General features: G+C 39.6%; 1 protein-coding gene across 1 annotated transcript; it reads left to right on the forward strand.

Annotated features, from left to right (window-relative positions):
* Positions 1-2,310: 2,310 nt before the first annotated feature.
* rnf8 (ring finger protein 8, E3 ubiquitin protein ligase) lies at positions 2,311-17,720 on the forward strand. The gene is made up of 9 exons (XM_061987080.2): positions 2,311-2,543; positions 2,722-2,850; positions 9,770-10,158; positions 10,303-10,510; positions 11,878-11,949; positions 13,927-14,016; positions 14,083-14,190; positions 14,265-14,469; positions 17,476-17,720. Exons 1-9 carry the CDS (start codon positions 2,421-2,423, stop codon positions 17,568-17,570), a joined length of 1,419 nt encoding a protein of 472 aa, XP_061843064.1. The 5' UTR covers positions 2,311-2,420; the 3' UTR covers positions 17,571-17,720.
* The last annotated feature ends 85 nt before the right edge of the window (positions 17,721-17,805 follow it).

Here is a 17,805-nt window from a genome sequence, read left to right on the forward strand (position 1 = left end):
AAGATTCTATTAATGATTTTAAATAATTAATCCAATGGGGGAAATTCAAAAAAGAAGTCAACAAAGACTGTCAGCCATCCAGAAACTTAAAGGACTATACGTTGCACCTCACCTCCTGTTATTACTGTACCAAAGCATCGTTCAACCCATCCTTCTGTACTGTTCCGCATGGTTTTTCACTATGCTTTCTGTAAACAACCGGACCAAACTCACACGCATTACAAACATAGCAGCTAAAATCATCGGCCTACCCACACCCAACATTTCAGATCTAAACCACAGCTCCATCATTCGACTGACAAACACAATAGTCCAGGATATGACTCACCCACTACACCAATACATCATCCCACTACCATCAGGGCGCAGGTACAGAACTATCAAATTCCAGAGGGAAAAGCCTTATCCCTGCAGCTATAGCCGCCCTAAACAGCAGGCCCGGCCGACCTGTCTGATAAGCCTGTAAATGTGTTGGTCAAGTATGATGGCTTTTTGTTATTTTTGTTCGTGATGTGTAATGTCTATTGTTTAAATGTACTGCAGTGAAAATGAATTTCCCCAAAGGGGACCAATAAATCTAATTGGGGTTCAATCTCAGAAATCAAATTTCATGTATAGAAAATTTAGCTTGCAACATAACATTAATAATCATTTCTAGATTGCTATATTTTATAAATATACCAAATTTAACCTCTTCTATAGTAAATTGGAACATCTCTATACCTCTGATCTCCTCCCGAAACAAATGTACAGTATACAAACAAAAAAATTAAACAAAGCAAAGACAGAAAAAAATCAAGAAAAATTGGGCTTTCCCAAAACAACTTAAATTCCTCCAATAAAAACAATAATTCAAGGTTTTTTCTATTTTTTACCATTTTCCAAGACAGCCATCTTTTTTTTATTTTTTTATTGAACAACAAACATACATTTATAATTCACTCAACAGTCAAGGCACTTTCAACAGCAAGGAAATAAAATAAAGGGAAATACAGATAGAGTATTAAATATTAATAAATAATAATAATGAAAAAAAAATAAAAATAAAAACAAAGACAAAAAGGGCTACCTAAATCACTTTAAATGTTTTTCACAAATATATAAATTTAAGGGCCTTTGTACTCTTAATCATTCTCCAAAATTTGATTGATAATTGTAAACCATTAAGCCAATTAGAAAATGTAGGCCTTACTTTCATAAATCGACATTTATGTAGAAAATGTTTTGCCTGGGCCAGGACAGTAGGGCTGCGAATCTTTGGGTGTCCCACGATTCGATTCAATATCGATTCTTGGGGTCACGATTCGATTCAAAATCGATTTTTTTTTTCTCGATTCAACGCGATTCTCGATTCAAAAACCATATTTTCCCGATTCAAAACGATGATCTATTCATTCAATACATAGGATTTCAGCAGGATCTACCCCAGTCTGCTGACATGCAAGCAGAGTAGTAGATTTTTGTAAAAAGCTTTTATAATTGTAAAGGACAATGTTTTATCAACTGATTGCAATAATGTAAATTTGTTTTAACTATTAAATGAACCAAAAATATGACTTATTTTATCTTTTTGAAAATATTTAAATGTGCTCTATAAATAAAGTTGATTTGATTTGATTTGATATTGGACACGTTGTGTTGTCAAGCTTATGAGATGCGATGCAAGTGTAAGCCACTGTGACACTATTGTTTATTTATTTTAATTTTTATAAATGTCTAATGATTGTTATGTTATTGTTTTAAATAACACATCGTTGGATGACTTGTAGAACTGTCTTTTAATCACGATCACATATTACAAACACTAATTCAACACTCGTGCGTACAAGGTGTGTACCCCTCTAAAGAGTCCCACCTGACACATATTATATATTGGTTCCTAGTCATTTGTAGACTCTTACTACCACCATGTGGTCAAACACTATCATTACAATGATAATGTCAATGAGGGATTTTTAATCACTGCTATGTTGAAATTGTAACTAATATTGATACTGTTGTTAATGATATTCTTTTTTGTTTCACTACTTTTGGTTTGTTCTGTGTCGTGTTTGTGTGTCCTCTCAAATGCTCTGTTTATTGCAGTTCTGAGTGTTGCTGGGTCGGGTTTGGTTTTGGAATTGGATTGCATTGTTATGGTATTGCTGCTGTGTATTGTTTTGTTGGATTGATTAATAAAATAAACAAAAACAAAAAAACAAAAAAAAAGATTTTTTTAAAATGAGAATCGATTCTGAATCGCACAACCCTAACCCCTACAAGATAGCCATAAATTCCATCGCCTGTTATCACATCCGGCTGCGCGCTCGACTTCCGGCAGGGGGCGGAAACTAATGGACGCTTTCCTACGTTAGCATAATATAGCAAAGGTACGGACGCCCAAGCTGCGGTAATGTGAAGCGCCGCCGCAATGAGATAACATGGATAAAGTCACGAATGAGTCTTCAACGGCTGACGAAGAAGAAAGTTCGGACCCCAAAATTATTTGTTTAAGGAGAGTCGGGAGAAATTCTGACTGGCTTCGCTTGTTTGAAAACACAGAGGTACACGTTGCTAGCTGTGTAGCTACCTAATTAAAAACAACCTGCTCTTCAATGTGTTTAGATGAAGACAAACTACCTCCCACCCCCACATAATTAACCGTGGTGTTTTCTCTAAATTGTAAATGTGGCAATAACACACTTATTTAAAAGTAACTGCTGGTGTCATCCTTGTGTTTAGGTTACTATTGGCCGTGGCTTAGATGTGACCTATCAGCTTCTGTCGCCTAACTGCCCTTTAATGATATCCAGGCTGCACTGTATTTTCTCCCAAAAAGAAGATGGACACTGGACAGTCACAGACAACAAGGTACTATCCAGTATTGTAAAGTCCTGCTTTAAAGTATGTCTGCAACTGGCATTTTTTAATTCTATAACTTCCTCACTTGTGTAGAATGTATAAAATAGTAAATATTTAAACTTGTGCAAAATGAAATGACTCCATTGCGCACTACATTGAATTTTATTATGTTGGCATAATCCACAGTATGTTTTTATTGCACGGTTGTCTTTGTGAGTTGTCTTTTATTTCCTCATAGTCAAAATGATGTCATCTTCAATATTTGTCCAGTTCCTTGATGTCTTTGAAAACAAGTAGTAATGTTTCCTGCGGTCCCTCCGCTCAACTGAAAGTAGATTTCTCATTTCCCAATTTCAGTTCCAAACAAGAAAATTGTGAATCACATTTTTTGCGGAATCGTGAAGGTAAAAATGATGCTGTCAATGTCAAATCACCTTTACCTGTACATGCAATTTTAAGCAATGGTTTAATATTCTTAATAGAGATTGACCGATATGTTTTTGTAGGGCTGATGTCGATTATTAGTAGTCAAGGAGGCCGATAACTGAATGTGGAGCCGATATTCATTTGTAGTAAAAGGTATTTAAACATGAATAGTATACATCAGTAAACAGCTGGCCAAGGCTTTAAGTTGTTTTAACACTTAATAAGGAAAGCTAATGTGGTTCATTTAGAACCAAGAACATAAGGGGATTTTACAAACCTATTTGTCTACTGCTGCGGGTCAGAGGAGCATCAACATATGCATTTCAAAATATAGAAAATCTCCTGAAAAAAAAAAAATTCTTTACATCACAACAACTCGCTATCTATTTGATTTGATAACATTTTATAGCAGTTTATGGATTTTTAATACATTGTAGGGTTTCCTCATGCACAAATATTGTGAACATTTAAATAAAAAATATTCTGGGCTCCTTCAAGTAGCTTATAGTTTAAAACATTTTCAGGCTGGCTAACATTTCTTCCTGAATGTTACAGAAAGTATGAGAATGTGCAGGCTGCCGCCTGCTCTTCTCTACTTATAATAAGTCTCTTATTTGTCAAAACATTTACACAAAGTTTGGATTTTTGGCAGATATATCTTTTCTCTCTGTCTGGATACACTATATTGCCAAGAGTATTTGGCCACCTGCCTTGCCTCTCACGTATGAACTTGAAGTGCCATGCCATTCCTAACCCATAGGGTTCAATATTATGTCGGTCCACCTTTTGCAGCTATTACAGCTTCAACTCTTTTGGGAAGGCTGTCCACAAAGTTGCGGAGTGTGTTTATAGGAAATTTCGACAATTCTTCCAAAAGCGCATTGTTGAGGTCACACACTGACTCTCAGCCTCCGTTGTAATTCATCCCAAAGGTGTTCTATCGGGTTCAGGTCAGGACTCTGTGCAGGCCAGTCAAGTTCATCCACACCAGACTATTGTCATCCATGTCTTTATGGACCCTGCTTTGTGCACTGGTGCACAGTCATGTTGGAAGAGGAAGGAGCCCGCTCCAAACTGTTCCCACAAGGTTGGGAGCATGGAATTGTCCAAAATGTTTTAGTATCCTGGAGCATTCAAAGTTCCTTTCACTGGAACTAGGGGGCCAAGCCCAGCTCCTGAAAAACAACCCCACACCATAATTCCTCCTCCACCAAGTTTCACACTCGGCACAATGCAGTCCGAAATGTACCGTTCTCCTGGCAACCTCCAAACCCAGACTCGTCCATCATATTGCCAAATGGAAATGCATGATTCATCATTCCAGAGAACGCGTCTCCACTGCTCTACAGTCCAGTGGCCACATGCTTTACACCACTGCATCCAACGCTTTGCATTGGACTTGGCGATATATGGTTTAGATGCAGCTGCTCGGCCATGGAAACCCATTCCATGAAGCTCTCTGCATACTGTACGTGGGCTAATTGGAAGGTCACATGAAGTTTGGAGCTCTGTAGCAACTGACTGTGCAGAAAGTCGGCGACCTCTTTGCACTATGCGCTTCAGCATCCGCTGACCCCTCTCTGTCAGTTTACGTGGCCTACCACTTCGTGGCTGCGTTTCTGTTGTTCCCAAACTCTTCCATTTTCTTATAATAAAGCCGACAGTTGACTTTGGAATATTTAGGAGCGAGGCTGGATTTGTTGCACAGGTGGCATCCTATGATAGTTCCATGCTGGACATCACTGAGCTTGAGAGTGGCCCATTCTTTCACAATGTTTGTAGAAACAGTCTCCATGCCTAAGTGCTTGATTTTATACACCTGGGCCAAGTGATTAGGACTTAGACTTCCGTTTTTATTATTATTATTTTTTTTTTTATTGTTATTCAAATTTGAACTTTACAGTACAGATAATAACAATTTCGTTGCATTAGCTCATGGTAGTGCAGGATAAAAAAGCAATAAGATGCAGATATAAATAGATTACTGTACAGATAAATATATTGCACTTTTGCATATGCATCCACGTTTATGGATGTATGTTATATTGTCTTTATATTCCAGCGAGTTAATCCATTTTTGGGGGGAATTGAGGGGATTATTATGATGGCCTGAGGGAAGAGGCTGTTACAGAACCTGGAGGTTCTGCTTCGGAGGCTGCGGAACTTCTTTCTAGTGTCCAGCAGTGAAAACAGTCCTTGGTGGGGGTGGGAGGAGTCTCTGCAGATTTTCTGAGCCCTGGTCAGGCAGCAGCTTTTTGCGATCTCCTGGATAGGAGGAAGAGGAGTCCTGATGATCTTTTTCACCGTCCTCACCACTCTCTGGAGAGACTTCCAGTCTGAGGCACTGCAGGCTCCAGTCCAGATGCAGTTGGTCAGTAGGCTCTCTATAGTGCCTCTGTAGAATGTGGTGAGAATGGGGGGAGGGAGCTGTGCTCTTTTCATCCGACACAAAAAGTGCATGCGCTGTTGAGCTCTTTTTTACAAGAGCTCCGGTGTGTAGGGACCAGGTCATATTGTCAGTTATCTGCACCCCCAGGAACTTGGTGCTGCTTACCATCTCCACCGCTGTGCCGTTGATGAAGAGTGGAGCGTGGCTGGACTGGTGCTTCCTGAAGTCGACGAAGATCTCCTTGGTCTTGTCGACGTTCAGGACCAGGTTGTTGGTTCTGCACCAGTCAACCAGATGTTTCACCTCCTCCCTGTAGTCCATGTCGTCGTTGTCACGGATGAGGCCCACTACTGTTGTGTCATCCGCATACTTCACAATGTGGTTAGTAGTGGACCTGGCGCAGCAGTCATAGGTCATCAATGTGAACAGCAGCAGGCCAGTAAAGACAGACAGAAACTGGATTTCCTGGCAAAAATTGGAAGTTTTGACAGGTCAGCAGAGGGAGCCGTACTGTTGGCGACCAGCACTGCAGGAGGGAGAGAAAGGGGGCCTTGGCCACATGAGCACTGCTGTCGAAAATTTCTCACAAGAACTCAAATAAATTCCCCGTCAAATATCAAAACATATTTGGGGAAAATTATTGACAATGACAGTAATTTTTATTTTAAAATTAATTAAATAAAAAAAAAAAAAAGGGCTCCAGCAGAAACAGCGAGCAGTAGTTATTACTATCTACTTCACTAGTTGTATAAATAAAAAAAAGTCAGATACCGATAAAATTACGCAAATTCTGACATACGTCAAAATGCCAATATCGATAATGGATTTCTATTCTTAACTCTGACCCAGTTTAAAAAGGAGTAACAGCAGTTGTAAAAATGGCATAAGCTTGCACTTAAACCTTCTATAATTTTCAAGAAGGGTGACACCGAAGTCTAATTATAAAGCCTTCTTTTCTAACACTACCGGTGTTGCCAGAACTGGTTTTGCAACAAAATGTCGCAAAATAACAAAGAAAAAGCAAAACAAGAAGACAGGAAGTTGGACAGGTTTGTTTAATTGGATGCTGGTTGGTTCTGGTGATGTTGGTGGAGGTATGGAAGTGCCTCGGAGAGATGTTTTGGACTTGGTGGTTGGAGGAAATACCTGGAAAGAGTAAAAACAAAGCTGATGTGCTGAACTGTAACAACTACACAGGGATACATTTGATGAGTCAGTCATTGAATATTTGAGAAAGTAATAGAAGCCAGGCTAAAATACACATGAATCTGTATAGTTTAATGCCAAGAAAACTCTGCAAATGCCCTCTATGCTTTGAAAATGCGGTTGGAAAATTGCTGAGAAGGTCAGGAGGATACTATGGGACATGTAGGAGCTGTGCTATGTATGAGAGGTGTGGAGGGACAGAAAAGTATGTCTAGCTAGTGCAGGCTAAGTATGAGTGTAGTACGGTATTGGGAGGGGTTGATGGATCAACCACCAATGAAAATCGGACGGTTTTCGTTAAAAAAGTGTGTGATCAAGCCATCATCAATTAATGCCGGTCACAATCGCCAATCCTCTCTGGCTGACGCTGTGTTTTTTTTTTGGTCCCCCGGTTGCAGCCAGCAGTGTGGAGCGACTCCCCTAGGTTAATAATTTATTGTGCCATAATGGCGCGCAGTGGTGACATTGCTGGTAATATGAGCCGAGGCGCATGTGAGTCAACACACACACAGAGCACTTACAAGTGGACACAGAAGAGACGTATTTTGGGCTACAAACTAACGATAAAAGTGAAGCAACAATCAAGCAACAATCAAGCATCACTCTGTAAGCGGTGCTTTGAAATACAGCTAGCTACTGGCTAATGTCCGTCCAGTGTTTTAGCTACTTCTAAATCAGTAATTCTCGCCTCCATTGCGTCAAATAAACTACGGTTCTTCTTACAAGTATCATCCCTGCAAGACGAGAAATAGCTAAACATACTTCACTGCACACTAGGAGGATACAATCCCTAACAGCAAACTAGCGCTCCTCAATTTAAACAAATGGGTGGATCTTTACAAATATCGATTGTAACGATACAAAGTGCAAGTGCCCTTTATAGTCGATACTACAATTATTACATTAATATTTTTTATTACCAAAAATCTTTATTATCATTATTTTACATGTGTATAAACTCAGGAAATACGTCCCTGGACACAGGAGAATTTTATGTATGACCAACCAAGTATGATCCTGTAACTACTTGGTATTGGATTCATAGCCAAATTTCTCTCGTGACTCAAAGCACTTTACATAGTAAAAACCAATATCTAAGTTACATTTAAACCAGTGAGGGTGGCACTGGGAGCAGGTGGGTAGAGTGTCTTGCCCAAGGACACAATGGCAGTGACTAGGATGGCGGAAGCGGGGATCGAACCTGGAACCCTCAAGTTGCTGGTACGGCCGCTCTACCAACCGAGCCGCACCGGTTGGTAGAGTAATTCTTATAGTCGTGAACACAGACAATCTTTTTATAGCGGCGACAAGATCACTTCCGTGTCTCCCTGTGTTTACATTGAGGGGTGTGCTGTTTCATCGCTTCTCTGCTCCCTGTAAATGTATTCTAGATCATAAATCATGCCTCTCTCCTGCACATGAGATGTCTGAGCAGATAATCCAACAACCAATTTAGGACATGGCACTGACGAAAACGACACGAACAGCGCTTGTTCCCCCCGCTCCCCTACCCCATTTTTTTGCGAGGATTATGAGTCATGAGCCAAGCAGTCGGCATCCTAATGACAGCAGACATTGTACAGTAAGTGATGTTTTATTATGTTTGTTGGCTCTCAAAGTCTGCAGTGAGTAATAATCAGTGATGAAGGGGAAAAAAGCGTTGTGATGCGTTTTTTTAAATTAATGCTTAAAATGATCAAAATAGGTAAATATTAAATCATTACGTATATACTTACATCCTGTATGTAAAACTCTAACGGAGGTGTTTAGATGTTTTTTAGGGGCTCTATATAGCCAGAATTGAACGGCTCTCATAGGCTTTTGATCAAATTTATGTAATATTTGGAATGCATTAAAAAAAATCCATCCGTCGTCATCTCTTTCATAATAATGATTGTGAACGATAGGCAAAATTAAAGTGCAGTTCCCCTTTAAGAGAGTAATAGATGGTAGTTTTTGCGTTTTAGTTATTGTGTATTATTGTTTTGCTAAACGATTGTATGTAATAAACGAGAATAAGGAACTAGTTCAAATATTGTGTTGCTTTTGGTAAATTGTCAATAACGATGTACAATAAAATGTACAGTTAATACGTGTGATCGGTATCGGCCAATTTCACTCATGGGTGATTGGAATCGGCAGCATAAAACCCTGATCGGAACAGCCCTCGTACTGTATGCTAGTAGTGAAGTGAGCCAACAGATTTGGTAAAATGGAAGTTCACCATGGATATGCTCAGAGACCCTTATTGTTTATAAGTGGTTGATTTATACAGGCTAGTAAGGTAAAGTTTAAATCAACCACTTTTAAATACACATTAGTAGGCTATACGAACCTCTTCAACAGACCCTTATTGTTTGCAGTAGTGATGGACAGGCTGACAGATGAGGTAAGGCAGGAATCACCGTGGACGTTTGCGTATCATCGTACTGTAAAGGGGAAGCAGGTAGCAAGTGGAGGACAACCTGGAGAAGTGGAAGTACACACTGAAAAGAAGAGAAATGAAAGTGAAAGCAGGACAGTAGTGATGCGTGGTTCGGAGACCATGGCCCTAAACAAAAGACAGAAAGCAGAGACGAAGAGGGCAAGACTGTCTTTGGAAGTGATGAGAATGAACGAAAGCGTACATGTCAGAGGTCTGGAGTTTTGGAGACAAAACGGAGAAAGCAGCAGACTGTAGAAGGATGTTGAAAATGAAACTGTCAAAAGAAAGCCAAAAGAGCAGATGTATGGAAGTTAGAGAGGACATGGTAGCTGGTTTGAAAGAAGAAGAGAACAGGGAGAGATGGAAGACCCATTGTGGTGAACTCACCTGATGGAAGGAGCTAAAAGAGAAGAGTAGGCAAATTAGGCCATTTTGTTTTTGCTGTATAAAGCATATCTTTTTTTTCTTTTGTCATCACTCAGAGTATCAACGGTGTGTGGGTGAATGGCTGCCGCATACCCATCCAAGAAGCCCACCCCCTTAACCTCGGCGACTCCATACAACTTGGCGTTCCTGTCATCGGGTCCAAAGTGGAGTATGACTACACGCTTGTGCAGCGGCCGCTCAGAGAAATTAGGCACAACTTGGCAAAGAGCGAGCAAGAGGGCGCAAAGGTCAAGAAACCGAAGAGGAAGTTGACACAGGCCGAAGTGGAGCCATCCACTTCAAAGTCCAAACGGTACCGCTGCTCGTCCGCAGACAAGCCCTTGGCTCAGTCGTGCCCGCAGCCTTCGGTCAAGCCTGAGCCGCAGGGGAAGGAAGAAACCAAAGTGACCTGCAGTGCCCCAGGTGTCATAGACGACTTAGAAATGTACGTGTGTGTTTGTCACCAGTAACACCAGCTCCTTTCGCAATGTCCATCAAAGCCTGGAATGTTGCGCCTTTTTTCGAACACTGTCGCTGTGTCGTGTGAAAAGCACACACAAGATCAATAAATCCGCATTCCCTCTCGCAGGTATAGCCAGAACATCTTGATGTTGAGGGAGCAGGTGGATAACACCCAACGGCAGGTCGCCACACTGGAGGGTGGGCCCCATTCCAGTGACCCGCACAAGAGGGAGCGCGTCAAAGAACTGCAAGGGCAGCTGAAGACGTTCTGTGCCAAGATGCAACACATGGAGACTTTAGAGCGGTCCTTCAGTGCAACTAAGCGGCAGATAGAGGTGAGAGAACAGTGCCAGCAGAAAGTCAATAAAAACTATTACGGTACGTTTATTGACCAAAAATGAAGAACACAAATACATTTCTTGTTCTCAACGCAAGAACTTTGTGCAATGGAGTCCACTAAAGCAGGGCTGTCCAAAGTGTTTTTTAGTGGCCCGCGACACATTCTAAAGACAAAATAAAAACATCCTCTATTAGAACATTTCACAAAAAACTAAAAAAGTGCAGTTTTGGTAGAAATCGCGTGTGAACGCGGAAATGTGCAAGCCGCCGAAATGTGCAAGCCAAACTTAAATGCTATGGTTAACATGCTAACAGTTACAATGCGTCAAGTACCACTACCAAGTCATATGACTATGAAGCACTTGCATATACAATGTGCAAAAAAATAGTTAGCATGCTGATGTTGGCATGTTAACAAATGGCATGTATCAAGTACCAAGTTATATGCCAAGTTATATAACTCTGAGGTGTTTGTCTGTAAAACTGGCTAAAAAAAGTTAGCATGCTAACAGTTAATATGTATCAATTCATGACTTTAAGGGGTTTGTCTGCAAAATGGACTAAAAAAGTTAATACGCTAATGTTGGTATGCTCGAATGCTAATAATGCTAACATGTCAAGCGATATGTCATATGACTCTGAGCTGTTTGGTTGTAAAATTGCTAAAAAAGATTGCATGCTCGAATGTTAATGTTAGCATGCAAGCAATCAGCATGTGTTGAATATATTTTTTGATAAATTTTGACACCTTTTGTAATAACTAGTGACATATTGCAAGGTTATTACAAAATGTGGGTGATTTACTTGCTTTTTATTTAACAATTTGGTGCATTTTGTAAAAAAAACATCTAATTTAATGCCTTGATTATAAAAAAAAGTATTAAAGTAAAACATTTAATCTTAATTAGAAAGCATTTTAATAATCAAGTTGGGCGTTTTATTGGTCTATCCTAAATCAAATATAAATGTATGGATTTTAATGGTGACTGTATTTGCAAGCAAGAGACAAAAGCTACACTGATGGAGTACTACAGACATGAAACTGACCAGTGCACTGAAAAGTTGGAAGACATACACTCATGCTATATGCGTTATGTTATGCTGATGTTGTACACATTTTTCAATAGTACATTTAACTTTTGCAATATGTAGTAATTTATTACAAAATGTGCCAAAGTTTTTTACAAAATGCGTTCGAGAATTTTATTACATGATGAGGTGATCAAGTATTACATTACATAATGCACTATTAATACAGATTGTTGTCGATGCTCAGCTTTACTTGAGATTTATTTTCAATTATTTTCAAAATGCTATTGTGTATTACCTGTAATCATGCTAATTGATGTTATGCTTCTCTTAGTATTTAAAGGTTCAGAAAACACAGCAGGTAGAGGACCTGATGGAAAAAAAGTTGGAAGAAGCCTTGCAGGAGGTAAATACCCAACAATTACATTAAGGGTGTCATATAATGCAAAACCAACTTTTCTTGTCTGTTGGCAATTGTTGTGTATTTAGATTCCCCACTAGTGCCAAAAATGCCCACAAACCATGGAGGCTTTGTGAAGATATTCTTAAAACAATGTTGCTCTGTTCCAAACAAGCAGTTTGAGTTTTGCCAATATTTGTGATGTGGTTCATAGCTACATATATGTTCGAGGTTTTCCTGGACAACGCTGCACAAGTCTCAACCTTTTTTATTTTCCATAGCGGCAGTTGTAGTCTAAACGAAAATATGTCCAAGGTGCAACCGATGACCCAAAAAGATCTCTTAGTGGTGTAGTAACCAGCACAGGTCACTACACAAACACAAACTGCCGGCCTCATTTGGAGAAGTTTAATTTTGTGTTTCATGACAATGTACCTACTCGAGAGTATCTGTCGTGGGACCAAGCAAGAATTGCGGCCGGAAATGAAAGCACATAGCTTGACAATATACAAAAAAGATTTAGCAAAACTACATTTGATCGCGGGAACAGTTCCAAAAATTCATGGGAACAGTGGATACGATGAACCGATAAATCCAGTAACAGTAGATTGACAAATGTAATAATACGTTGGTGAGCTAGCATTGTTAGCTTGCCCCGGACTACATACATGTAGATGAGATAAACCTTGCATGGAGCTGCATAGTCTTTTCAAATAAAGTTCAAGTCCCAACTATTGTCACACACACACTAGGTGTGGTGACATTATCCTCTGCATTTGACCCATCCCCATGTTCACCCCCTGGGAGGTGAGGGGAGCTGTGAGCAGCAGCGGTGGCCGCGCTCGGGAATCATTTGGTGATTTAACCCCCAATTCCAACACTTGATGCTGAGTGCCAAGCAGGGAGGCCATTTGTATAGTCTTTGGTATGACTCGGCCGGGGTTTGAACTCACGACCTTCCAGTCTCAGGGCGGTTACTCTAACCACAAGGCCACTGAGCAGGTGGGTGATACATATATAGTATATATATAACAGGGAGACAGTCATTATAATAACACATAGCCTGCATACTTACAGCTTTATGGACTGAGCAGGAGCCACACTTGCCACACTGGCTAGTTGTGTGTGTTATTGGCAACCTAAGCACTGTACTGATTGGTTGTGGGTTGCACTGTGGGTGTGGTGTTTTCATTATATTAAGCGCATACACTTGCGTTGTGGGCGGCATGAATAATGATGACAGGGTGAGCAGGGGAAGATACTTTTAGTGGACCTTCGTAATCTTTTACGCTCATTATTACAGTCTTTTCCATTATTTTGGCATATTGGTTATTTAGTCATCTTCATTATGCACCATACAAAGCAGGTGGCGGTTTACTATCACCTATGGAGCAATAAACACCCCACTAGAACATACGATCAGTCTGATGCGTCATCGTCATCCACCCCCTTGTATCAGCCTGACGCGGCGTTGGAGGAACTTTAGATTCATACGACGCAGCAGACTGAAAGGCGTACAGGGATAAAAACAGCTAATAAAATCTAACTTTCAAGATGCTTTCATCTCCTCGGTCCAAAAGTGTCTTCTTTTTGCTAAAATTCTCTGCTGTTCTATTCAAAACTAGTAATAGTAATAATAGTAATAGTTCTAATTTATATCTGTTGGTACGGAAGTGTACCACTAATGCTACAACATGGCTGACGGGGCCAAAAAGAAGGCAAAGGGGTCTTTTGTATCTAAATAAGACCCCCCTAAACCGCTTGTTTCAAGAGACAGTCAGAAAGTGAAGCAAATATGTAAAATTTGGACCAAGGCACCACCATGACATATTCTGTAGACCCCAAGGATGGTTTTTGATGCAGATTAAAATCATGATATGACCCCTTCAAGGAAAATTACCACATTTAAAACATGTGATAACTCATACATTAATTGCTGAATTTACAATTGTGAATTTGTACTCCTAAATCCCCGCCAATCAGCAAAAGAAAGTAATAGATGAACTCGCCCACTCTCGGAAAAGCTTCGAGGAGATAATCCTGGCCAAGGACAAAGAGCTTGAGGTCACAAAGGTGAGCAGCTTTCTTCTCAATATGATGTTGCATCTGTATTGCATCTCATTCCATGTTTGGTCCTAGGAGGAGAAGGAAAAGGCGAGAGCCCAGAAGGAGGAAGTTGTCACTCAAGTGACCGAGGTCTTGGAAAACGAGCTTCAGTGCATCATTTGCTCTGAGCTCTTCGTTGAGGTGCGAGTCACAAGAACCAGGCTGCCAATCAAAGAATCCCAAACAATGCAAAGGTTTCTCATTGGTATTCGCAGGCAGTTATCCTGAACTGTGCTCACAGCTTCTGCTCTCACTGCATCAAGCAGTGGTGCAAGAAGAAAAACGAGTGTCCCATCTGCCGACAAGCCATCAAGTCTCAAACCCGATGTCTGGCGCTGGACAACTGCATCGATAGCATGGTGGAAAACCTGGGCGTGGACTTTAAGGCCAGGCGCAAGATACTTCTCTCTGAGAGGAAAGGTGAGAATTAATCTCTGACCAAGTCTAAAGCCCCACTTACCGTATTTTTCGGACTATAAGTCGCAGTTTTTTTCATAGTTTGGCCGGGGGTGCGACTTATACTCAGGAGCGACTAATGTGTGAAATTATTAACACATTACCGTAAAATATCAAATAATAATATTTAGCTCATTCACGTAAGAGACTAGACGTATAAGATTTCATGGGATTTAGCGATTAGGAGTGACAGATTGTTTGGTAAACGTATAGCATGTTCTATATGTTATAGTTATGAGTTGAATGACTCTTACCATAATATGTTACGTTAACATACCAGTTGGTTATTTATGCCTCATATAACGTACACTTATTCAGCCTGTTGTTCACTATTCTTTATTTATTTTAAATTGTCTTTCAAATGTCTATTATATATATATATATAATGTAATATATATATATATATTATAGGGACGGCATGGCGTAGTGGGTAGAGCAACCGTGCCAGAAACCTGAGGGTTGCAGGTTCGCTCCCCGCCTCTTACCATCCAAAAATCGCTGCCGTTGTGTCCTTGGGCGGGACACTTCACCCTTTGCCCCCGGTGCCACTCACACCGGTGAATTGAATGATGAATGATAGGTGGTGGTCGGAGGGGCCGTTGGCGCAAAAATTGCAGCCACGCTTCCGTCAGTCTACCCCAGGGCAGCTGTGGCTATGAAAGTAGCTCACCACCACCAGGTGTGAATGATTGATGGGTTCTACATGTAAAGCGACTTTGGGTACTTAGAAAAGCGCTATATAAATCCCAGTTATTATTATTATTATTATTATTATTCTTGGTGTTGGGTTTGATCAAATAAATTTCCCCCAAAAATGCGACTTATACTCCAGTGCGACTTGTGTTTTTTTCCTTCTTTATTATGCATTTTCGGCCGGTGCAACTTATACTCCGGAGCGACTTATACTCCGAAAAATACGGTACTCAATAACACAATGCTTGTTTTGATCTATTTAAAGGGGTCATATTAGCGCAAAATCAACATTTCCTACCTCTTTGCACCTGTTTTTGTGTACCGTATTTTGGATCCCTGTAACTCCCGAAAATTTGCATCCAAACCAAAACAATAAAACACCTTTGTCTCTTATCTAAACAAGCCGTTTGGAATTTGAGACAATTGTGACGTATTTTGCCTTCGTTGCGTCAGCAGATATAAACGTACATGGTGCAGGTTTACCCAAAGAGCTTTGCGCAAGTCTGCCATTTTTATTGAGTTTTAGTCCAAAGTTGTAGTCACTAAGTTCCTTCTTTTTCTCTATCCTTTTGTTGTGGAGCAGACTGGCTCATACATGCACATACGTGCTAACATGTTCAGCTGTTGCCATTTCTAATATGAAGTAGCGTACAGTTGTAACATATCTGTCAGTAGACTCCATGTAAAAACTACAACATGACCGACGGTAGGACTGAACAATAATTGAATTTTGATTATGGCTTCTCATGATTATAAAAATATTATAATCTGAAAAAAATGCAACGTGCATGCAAATTCCTAAACTAGTGACTGTGAAACCGAGACTGAACTTTTGAGTGAAGAAAAGACCACGTCTACTAGAGGTTTAGGATGGCACCAAGGTTGCTACTTTTTCACATCGTGCTATTATGCCTTCTCAATAATCGCTAAACTCAACAAAAAAAGTATGGTATTTCCGTGTTTACATAACCACGGACGGAATCAAAGAATTGGAATAAAAGGGAATCTGCTCTTAAACACAGAATATCTGGGAAATGTACATAATTGTGAGTGAAATTATGTTATTGTGAGGAAAAGGAACATTTGTTTGGGAAAATAATGTCCAGAACCTCTCATTCATTAAAAAAAAAAAAAAAAGAAGCGCTTTTTGATTTTTTTAATCGATTTTAATCGTTACTCATAAGAATCGCGATTCATTCGATAATCTTTTTTTTTTGTTGACACCCCTACGGTCTATATATACATTTTTTGGGGTCGGAAGAAATTGGAAGTTGCCAAGTAAGGTTGGTTGCGTGAACAAAGGCACTCGTGCTCTGGTAACCTAGCAAAACAGGAAGTGATCACTGAGCAATAGGAGGGACACGCTAACAGCAAATCACGTAACAGTATCAAGGTTAGTCTCGCCATCTTGTCTCACGGTTTATTCTTTGCATGGAGTGAGAAGAAATTGTCGCTAAAACAGGAAATATCAGTTTCTTGGAATTTTTTTAAACCGACTGCAGTCCTTAGCCACGCTCACATCTTCAACCCGCCTTTGTTCTCTATTCTGGTATACGGTAGGAACTAAAGTGAAGGACTGTATAAATAAAATAAATGACAAAATATAGCAAATGTGCTACTTTAAAATTATAATAATTTGATCCAATACTATTTAAATAATAATTGCTGCATAACATACGCTCCTTTCCATAATCAAATAATAATAATAGACCAAAATGTTACACAGCCATGACTTGTTGGATTGCAGAAAATAGTTTTTTTCAGGTTTCTCTGTTTACATTTTACACTTTGTTTTGTTACACTTTATTAAACATTTCTTACATATTCCTTATTTTTGCACTTTAATTTTAAGAGGTTATTGTTGAGTGTTCAATGTGATTTTAGAATATTAGAACTTTGGCATTCATTAGTGTTTTCCATGGTTGTTATTTCCTTTCCTTTCTGCCTTGATATCTGAGGAGATTATAATCAGAGGAAGGTTACATTTAAATTAAAGATGTTTACATTTAATATAGTTTTCTCCTGGTCCTTATTTTCAATAGTTCATCAAAAATATTAATAATTATGGATATCGACCGATGTAAAACAGTTATATCGTGATACTTTTCAGCCATAATGCCCAGCCCTACTTTCATGCATAATTTCCCCCGTCATAAAGCATATTTTAAAAAACAATCACATGAAATATTAGATGTGCAACGACGTTTATATTACTATATACACGTTACTATATACAGAATATAAATGTGAACACATTTCTTTCTGTTGGCTTGGCAGCCGCTGACTCCGCTAACAGGATTGTGATTCAAGATGAGGACGGCAGTAGTGAAGACTCAGTGAACGCCAACCGCAGGCCCTCTCAAAGAAGTTAAAGTATTTTTTATTCAAACTCCCCTACTTTTCTGCAAAAGACTTTAAGGAGAAATCGTTTTGTTTGTTCCATACCTCCAGGATGTCCCTGGGACCGTTAGAAGTTAGCCTGTATTGTCTTTGTTTTGTAAAAAAAAATTAAATTAAAGTTTTTCCTGTGCATATCATCTGTTGAACTCATTATTCTCTGGTCATAATTGTATTAACAATGTTATTTCTTTTGTTAAGTCACTATCA

This window comes from Nerophis lumbriciformis, linkage group LG26, assembly GCF_033978685.3.
Source record: "Nerophis lumbriciformis linkage group LG26, RoL_Nlum_v2.1, whole genome shotgun sequence".
Classification (NCBI taxonomy): Eukaryota; Metazoa; Chordata; class Actinopteri; order Syngnathiformes; family Syngnathidae; genus Nerophis; species Nerophis lumbriciformis.

Excerpts from the sequence above, each read along its gene's own strand:
- rnf8 (XM_061987080.2), top strand. The coding sequence starts at position 2,421 with ATGGATAAAGTCACGAATGAGTCTTCAACGGCTGACGAAGAAGAAAGT. Across the intron at positions 14,017-14,082 it reads AAGAGCTTGAGGTCACAAAG|GAGGAGAAGGAAAAGGCGAG; the intron begins GTGAGCAGCTTT and ends GTTTGGTCCTAG. Across the intron at positions 14,470-17,475 it reads ACTTCTCTCTGAGAGGAAAG|CCGCTGACTCCGCTAACAGG; the intron begins GTGAGAATTAAT and ends TTGGCTTGGCAG.